Source organism: Gossypium hirsutum, chromosome A08 (assembly GCF_007990345.1).
Source record: "Gossypium hirsutum isolate 1008001.06 chromosome A08, Gossypium_hirsutum_v2.1, whole genome shotgun sequence".
In the NCBI taxonomy this organism is placed as follows: Eukaryota; Viridiplantae; Streptophyta; class Magnoliopsida; order Malvales; family Malvaceae; genus Gossypium; species Gossypium hirsutum.
In genome coordinates, this window is record NC_053431.1 from 110,923,611 (window position 1) to 110,932,325 (window position 8,715).

The window sequence follows — 8,715 nt, forward strand, 5'->3', positions numbered from 1 at the left end:
AACTCAATTAGTATCGACATTATTACTAATATAAAAATTCGTGGATTTAAGAATGCTAAAACGCATTTCTCCTTTTTTTCAAGGATTGAAAGAGAGATTATAGGGTATTCTATTTATTGTATCAAAATATATAGACATATTTGGCCGAAAGCAAAATTTAAGTGTCAATGAGAATATATAGTCCAAAAGCCTTACACCTTTTTTGGTTTAAACCCAGAGGGGAAAGTCTAAACTTAAGAGTGAAACGAAAAGAGAATTTAATGACTTAAAAAATATTTGTTCAACAAATGGATGCCCCTGTATTGTCTCTGTTTGAGTTGTAGATAACAACAATAGATAAAAATGAATTCAAGGAAATGTTAAAATAAAATTCATAGACTACAATGAGTTTTTGAAATTTCATCTCTTATGAAAAAACAAAGTGTGATTGAAGCTGGTTTCCATTTACAGCACCATACTCATAGCTATCTTTGGTGTTTAGGTCTAAATTAATGGAATCTCCCTCAACTTTACGCTTAACATGTTTGTTTTCTTCTCTATCTCCCACTCCATGACCATGGAAACTAGCAGAAAAGTTGGCCTTGGTGGGAATTACGTGATTCATTTGTGCCATGTTTGATTTCCTGTCAGCTTCATTTGTACTATCCATGAGACTGGACAGAGGCAAGTTGAAATTTGTTAGTTGTGCTCTTTTTTCTTCTACGTTCTCTTCGCTGTGGATATCAAATGAGAGGCTCTTTTGGGCTTTTTCTAATATTGCCTGCAAGTACTTTCCTTGAGCCTCTATCCTCATCTGCAATTTCTTCTGTACCTGCAAAGTTAAATCGAAATTACAAGCCAATTCGCAACGACTAATAATGTAAATCGATATGTACTTAAAAGGTATAAATTAACCTCAAGTTGCTCTTCTAAGGTCTTTTGTACTTCCATCTGAGACTTGAGTACCTCTGTCATTTGGATTTGTCTGTTTCATTGTACATTCATTTATCAGTTCTGCATTAGGATGGACAAAACAGAAATTGCAAATTGTGCTAAGATATAATTTGGTAAAAGTACCATGGAGGCCCTTATACTAGGAGTCAGATTGCATTTTACCTCCTCTACTAAAAAAATGGGCAAATTAATCCTTATACGTTAGAGTAAAGAGTAAACTGGTCCTTTTGTTATAAATTTAATCCATTTCCACTGTTACATTAGCATGAAATACACATGATATATCACGTGTAACTGTTTAGTTATTCTATTAGCTACACCAATTGTTATCAATAGAAATCAATGAATTTTTTAACAGTAAGGACCAATTTGGTATTTAATCTAACATATAGGGACTAATTTGCCTAATTTTTAAGTAAAGGGGGCAAAATATAATCTAACTCCTAGTATAAGAGCTCCATGATACTTTCACCCATATAATTTGCATTTTATTTACCTTTTATCATCGTCAGCTCTTGGTGAATTGGTGACTGTCCCTGAAGAATGATTGCTAAATTGTACATACGAACTCCCTAGATAAAGATCAAGGAATGGCATTGATTTTAATCAAATATTTGCAAAAATGATTGTGAATTATATAAGTACTGTAATGATCAACAAACTTACGACCATTCTCTTTGTTCTGGTCTGCAGTACTTTGCTTCCTGGATTGCTGTCCTAATCTGTATTTCTACAGAACAAAATAATTAATGAAAAGCAAACTGAAAGACGAACCCTTAAAAGCATTAAGCCATTAATGTCCATGTCTTATATATATATATACCTGTAAATGGCTCTTCAAATGGTATAGTGTCAAGCCTTTCAACCCCATCAGTCTTAGGACAGACTTTGGAGTTGCTTCTGCAAGCAGAATTTTCTCATTGACATTAGGCTTATACTGTTGCAATATGTTTCTAGCATTACAATAAGAATGTAGTACAAAAACCATAAATTACTAATACAATTCCACAATCATTTAAAAACAAAAAATTCAGAGAATTAGCCTTGAACTTGTCGATGTGCATACAGAAACCAATTGCAGACATAAAAAGCTGCACCAATGTACTAAAATTATGTTGGTAATTAAATTTAATTCATATCACATTGTTACAACCTGTTCTTGCTATAACCTCAATATTAATTTATCGTAAAAAAAAAATGAGTAGGAAAAGAAGAAACAGGAGAGAAAGACTAACTGTTAGGACCACCGAGTTTAGTTACGGCGTCGACGAATCGGTCGTGAAGATCAGCCGTCCATCTCAGCCTGGGTTTGGGGTCTCTGGTCATCACCACCCCATTTTCGTAACCATAGTTCCCATTCCCTCCATAGCTTAATCTCTCCATCTTAACACCCTTCAATTCTAACTTTAAACTGAATAATAACCGGTTCCTCCTTAAATCCAAAAAAATGTCAAACAGAATTGGATAGAATTATAAGAACATGAACACCAAAAAATGTCAACCTCTTTTTGCTGTTTTAACTTCATATATGAAATATTTTATTAAATGAGAAGTGGGCGGTGATTTTTTTTTTTGTATATATATTTAAAGGAAGAACATGCAGAGGAAAGCTCGGCGACGAATCTTAAAGCAAACAAACATGATTGCAATCAACACCAAACAAAACACAACCCCATAATTTTATACTGCTCCAGTGTACGTCCTCATCCTGCATCAGGGGTCCAACCTTTTAGATTTTTTGATACGATGATGATCTAACGGTGATTTGAGAGAACTAAAGGGATGACACGTAAGGGCCAGCATGGAATACTCGGGGAAAGGGACCCACGAGGGGAGGAAGTAAGTGCCATTTAAGGTGGCCGGCCCCAGATGAGTGGGCCCGGCAGGATGGGACACGTGTTGAGATTTTCGTAAGGAACGGGGAGCTGGAGATGACTGTAGAATATTCGCTTCAGCCCGTGAAATAAGCTGTCCAATGAATCTATCCCCTTTTGGCCGTTTCCTTTTTTTTTTTTTACTTTTTCTTTTCCATCCTTTCTTAATTCTATCTACAGAATTAAAATAATAAAATTGTCGGTTTTTCTCTTAAAAAAAAATATTTAAGTAGAATATAATTACTTGCAGAAAATATGGAAACTTATTGTGTATCATAAAATTTAAACATTAATACTTAAAACCGAGTTTTTTTTGGTAGAATACTTAAAACCAAGTTTAACAGTGATACAATTAGCGAAATCCAAACTTAAACCATACATCAAATAATAAATATCTTAATCATTAAACAAACACACAAGTTCAAATTTTATTAGCTTTTATTTCTCAAAATTTGTAATAAATGAGGTAGAAATTATAACCTTACAAGTTCCAATAATTTATCTTATTATTTATACAAATAATTATATAAACTGAAAATAAATTATTTAGTTAATTATTCAATTTTTTGAGCATCAATCTAAATAAAAATATTTGTAATTTAATCACCATCGTGAGAGAAATTTTTCATTTTAGTCCCTCGTAACTTAAATCCCTAATTATAGCCGACTGTGGACAGCATTTTTTTCCTCTTTTTTTTTTTTACCCTCACAACTGTTCATCATCTTCTTTCCCTCCATGCCACCCCTGCCTCCACCATTCTTCTTCTTCCTTTGCTCCCTGCTTCCAGCCACCGCGCCATTCTGCTTCCATCAACTCTCCTCCTTAGAATTTGTATCTCTAAAATAAAATTTTCTGACAAAGTTACACTTACTTTAATTTGAATGATCAAAATAAAAGCACCTAAAAAGTTTTGACGAATTAGATAATTTACCTTAAAAATAATTAAATAAAATGAAATAATTTTTTAAGTAATACAATTAAGTAAAAATAAAATAAATAAATATATATACAATTAAATTAAAATTAAAATTTTATTTACCTAACAAAATTCAAATATTATATCAAATTTTCTTATATTCCCACCGCATATTGAAATAGAATTTATGTTTAATTTTAATTTCGAAAAATTCAATCTTATTTTATAGATTCTGCACTTGGAAAATAAAGAAAATCAGAAGTTTTACAAAGACGAAATCAACAAACTCTCCAATTAAAAAGCTTATTGATTCCGTGTTTTTGTAAGAGCGATGCATCCTTAAAGGTAGAAAAAGGAGATTAATTAATTACAATTTTTAACGAAACAAAACTAATACTAGGGGACCAAGCAGGGTTTGTAGTTGATTTTGTCCCCCAATTTTTGGTTTATATATCAAATTAGACAACCTTTGAAACCTTTTCTAAGTGCAGTTTCATCCAGATTTCTTCCAATGAAAACCAGCTTGTTTGTTCTCTTCTCATCAGGTTCCCATGTTTTCCCCGGGCAGCCATCTAATGTGGAATGCACTCCCTGCCATCGTGCTCACAATTTTAGAGGACAATAAAGTAACTTCATTTGTTGACCCCCCCCCCCCCAAAAAAAAAAAAAGGTAATTGGAAACGTGGGGTGAATAATAGGACCTGAAAAACATAACGCTGATCAGAGCCATTCACAGACAACACTCCTTTCATTCTATATAGGTCCTCCCCTTTCTCTTCCATCAATCTTTCAAACCAATCATCAACCTGCTTCATCCACAACCATGTAATAACTACACTAATTAACGATATGAAATATATAACTCAAAGAATGTTGCTTATGAAGGAACAAAATTAATTGATTGATAAGAGGTTTAATTTTTCAGTACAAAAATGATGGTTATATTTTTGTTTGTATTTTCTCATATTTTCAACTTTTCAGCTATAAAATCGACAAACACAGACCACCTCATGCTTCTTTGACATTGAACCATTTCCATGCCAAACCTTACACTAAGGGGGAAGCTAGAAAACTTTAACTAGGGGTTGAGATTAAATTATAATGTTTTTTGAGAGACGGACTGCAACTTTACTATTTTATTAACTGATAACTTTACAATTTTGGGGGATCAAATAACAATTTTACCAAACCAGGTGGGCAAGGCCCCTGCCTCCCCCCTGCTTACACTTAACCAATTAGACCCTAAATTTACAAATCCAATTTTATCAAGCATGTCGTTTCCTCCCTCCAAATCCTAATTCACTTATAAATTGTATGGCATTATATGTAGTTTCACCCATTCTTGCCGGGAAAAGCTACACTTTTATAAAGTATTTCTTACCTCATCAAGATCAAGGGTTCCCTCAGAAACAATACTAACACTAGATACAGCAGAATCATGCAAGTGGTCATGATGATGATCCTTGTGGTGTCCTATAATGTCCAAAAGTAAAATAAGATAAAATAGATTAAAATAAAGATAAGAAGAATGAATTTTAAGCTACAATAGGTACAACTTCCTATGGAAGAAGAGCCAATAATTTGAAAGTGGACAAAGCTATCCACAAAAATGCAATTCCATAATATCATCTATGTTCCTGTCGATTGTTCTTAAAATTATCATTTCTTATAGACAAAAAAAGGTTTAAAACACAAGAACTAACAAAGGAAACAAATACGAAAAGACAACATACTACCATGTGCGTCATGGTGATGGTTTCCACAGTGAGAATCATCTACTTTAACTGCAGAATCAATTCTGCAAAACAAATGAGTTAGAACTTTTAAAAAAGATATCAGATACACAAGTGAAGTGAACAGATAATTTAGATGCTTTTGAATTATCCTGGAAAAGTAATTGCAAAAAACAGTTGTTTTCAAATAGTCAACTAGTGAAGTATAACTGACCTGTCAAGATCATATCCTCCAACTCCCAAAACAAAGTCCATGTCAACGACTCCAAATTTCGCTCTCTTGATTTGAGCCATGCTATTAATATGCTGGAAAACACCAAACCACAAATTGTTACTTAAAGCTACTTCTACGGATACAATTGACATTAAACCTCGATTTTTAGAATAGTGTTCATGAAATAGAAAACTCAGAGAGACAACAAAAAAATGGTTCTAATCGTTTCCTTATTTTATTGTTTCTCTTCATTAAATTTACAAACCTAAAATAGAATTCAGGGTACTGGAAATTGGATATGTGTACCTTGATTTTATCAGTCAGTTTCTCCAAGTCACCCTCAGTGACCAAATCTATCTGCATAACAATTGAAACAAGCAAACAACATTGCAAACAGTAGATCTACAAGCATTTTAAATGTTTTATCCTGTACTTTCAATATGACCACTGTAGAAGACGATCAAGAAGGCCATCTAAATTGAAAAAAAATAGAAATCAAAGTTCACCTTGTTCATGATTATACGGTCAGCATAAGCAACCTGTTCAACTGCCTCATTCACAACAAATCTTGGTTTAACTTCATTCAAATGCTTCATAGCATGCTTCGAGTCAACTAAAGTTACAACTCCATCCAGTTTCACATAAGGTGAAACCAGTTCATCAGAACAAAAGGTTTCTATAACAGGAGCTGGCTTAGCAAGGCCTGCAAAAACAGTTTCTCAAAAAATAAATAAATAAAGAAATAAAGTGGGGAAGCTTTGAGCAAGTTATTGGATGCATGTAACCAGGTAACTCAGGCGGACCACTTAGGCAGACATCATTTATCTACAACAAAACTTAGTAATTTGCACCATATATCATAAACTAAGTAACTCAACTCTCCAAAACCCAAGTAAAAAGCTGGTTTTACCTGTGGTTTCTATAACAATATGGTCAAATTTGTCATTTTTCTTCTTAACCAGGTCCAACAGCATTTTAACTAGATCTCCTCGCACGGTACAACAAAGGCAACCATTGTTGACCATGACAATGTCTTCTTCAGATGCAGATGAATGACTAGCAACCAATGATCCATCAATATCAACCTCACCAAACTGCGTCCCAATTAACCAAAGTCATCATTGAAATTACCTTCTAAAAATCAGCAACAATGATTTCTATTACATTCATCCACAAAATGAAAGCCTAACCTAGCAGCATTCAAAATCTAAAATAATTGCGAGTACCTCGTTTTCGATAACAGCAATCCGTTTGCCATGTTGAGCAGTTAAGATATGATTTAAGAGAGTAGTCTGCAATTAAAAACAAAAAATCAACATTGAATATATATTAAACTGGAGATGAAACTAAGCTAAGCAAACAATTCGTCAAACTGGTTAGAGACCTTTCCAGAACCGAGAAAACCAGTGATGACGGTGGCCGGAACACGGTTATCGGAGGCAAAGCCGGGAGGCTCAGAGGAAAAGCCTCTTGAGTTTCGGGGAAGAGTGGTAGCGAGGTAGTGAGATTGGTGGAGACATGGTAGAAGAAGTTGACTGAGGGTTTTGGATGAACTTCTTGAAATGAAGAATCTAGCTGCCATTGTTTGAATCTCGAAAGCTCCAGACAAAATGGGAACTAAAGTTAACATTTAAAACCCTAGCAAGGATTTTGTGTTTTGAATTCGAGGGGTTTATATATCATTGGTTTGCATGGAAACTAATTACCCGTATAAGTTAAGAAATTTTAACAAATAAATGTGATTCTAACACATTCAATTTTAAAAATTATTTAATTTTACAAAGGCTAAATTATTTAAAAATTATCGTTTAAGTTATTGAGTTGTTAAATTGTTAATAGATATTTGATGGCTTCTAATTCACTATTTATTATAAGCTAAAACTATATCCAATATCACTCAATTATTAATAAATTTACTTTGATCATTCAATTTCAACTCATTAAACTATTCAAAAGCTTTAGAGTTTTAGGAACTTTCTTCACCGTCGTATTTCAATAATCTCGCTAACATCTAACTTTTTCTCTAGACAAAAAAAAGCATCAAACAAAAGTTTTTCCCTCTTCTGTTAACTTTATGATTTAATTTTCTTTAAAATTATCTAAAATTTCTAATTTTTAAACTTAGAACCCTAATAGAAAAGTTGTTTAATCTATGTGTAGATGATCCCATGACTTCAATGGTTTTTTTTTCTTACAAATGAAAAAAAAATTAGATATTCTAAATAAAATTTAGATGATGTTAGTACAGTAAACGAAATGTTGGAAAAATAAAATAAAATGGATGATAGATAGAAATGGTTGTAAGACAATCAATTTAATCTATTCAAGCAAGTTCTAATTAGTTTAACGATTTAACTATATAAATTGACAACTCAAAAAAAAGAAAGGATTAAGTCATAGGCTTCGTTTGATGTGATGGAAAGGAAAGAAAGTGATACATTCATTTATATTTCTCTAATTATACCCTTTCTAAATAAAATTAAAATTTTTAGGTACCATGAATAATTTGAAAATTAAAGAAAACTTTTTTAGTTAAAAATATTATTTTATAATTATTTCATAAAATTCAGAAATAATAAGTACTTTTATTTTCCTATAGTTTACGTGTTTACTCATTTTCTTCATTTAGAAAATTATTTGTAAATTCAAAATAAAAAAATTAAATCATTTGTATAAATTTTGAAAAATGATATATATCGGTTTATTAATAGATAAAATATTTTTACTTATTTTTATAAATTTAAAAGCAAAGTTGAGAATTAAGTTAAATATTAAAATAAGTCTTTAAAAATATCTATAATATATATAAGCAAGAAACAAAAAATTTTAAATCAACGAGAACATAGACGAATCTAGGAGGCTGGCAGGGCCTCGGCTCCTCTAAAATGAAACGTTACTATTTAGACCTTTTAGAAATTTTTAAAATTTTAAATTAGTAAAAATAAAATTACACTTTCGCCTCCTTAAAATTAAAAAAATATGATTTTATCCTTTAAAAATTATAGATATAAATCATAAAAAATTAAAATTTTATTTTAACCTCC

At 31.8% G+C, this 8,715-nt stretch overlaps 2 protein-coding genes across 3 annotated transcripts; both read right to left on the reverse strand.

The window, feature by feature from the left end:
* Positions 1 to 261: 261 nt before the first annotated feature.
* Positions 262 to 2,670, reverse strand: LOC107929435 (myb family transcription factor PHL11). Of its 2 annotated transcripts, none has more exons than XM_016860853.2 (6): positions 2,169 to 2,670; positions 1,757 to 1,833; positions 1,600 to 1,663; positions 1,430 to 1,505; positions 895 to 964; positions 262 to 811 (listed from the first exon to the last, which is right to left on the reverse strand). In XM_016860853.2, exons 1-6 carry the CDS (start codon positions 2,314 to 2,316, stop codon positions 407 to 409), a joined length of 840 nt encoding a protein of 279 aa, XP_016716342.1. In that variant the 5' UTR covers positions 2,317 to 2,670; the 3' UTR covers positions 262 to 406. The 2 variants fall into 2 exon arrangements, with proteins under 2 accessions (XP_016716342.1, XP_016716343.1); XM_016860854.2 differs by having other exon boundaries at positions 1,603 to 1,663; positions 2,169 to 2,669.
* A 1,316-nt stretch (positions 2,671 to 3,986) lies between these two features.
* On the reverse strand, positions 3,987 to 7,325 carry LOC107929417 (P-loop guanosine triphosphatase YjiA). The gene is made up of 10 exons (XM_016860834.2): positions 7,056 to 7,325; positions 6,898 to 6,963; positions 6,582 to 6,765; positions 6,178 to 6,374; positions 5,978 to 6,028; positions 5,672 to 5,763; positions 5,461 to 5,522; positions 5,106 to 5,197; positions 4,426 to 4,530; positions 3,987 to 4,315 (listed from the first exon to the last, which is right to left on the reverse strand). The coding sequence occupies exons 1-10, from the start codon at positions 7,299 to 7,301 to the stop codon at positions 4,178 to 4,180; spliced, it is 1,233 nt and encodes a 410-aa protein (XP_016716323.2). The 5' UTR covers positions 7,302 to 7,325; the 3' UTR covers positions 3,987 to 4,177.
* Between the last annotated feature and the right edge of the window lie 1,390 nt (positions 7,326 to 8,715).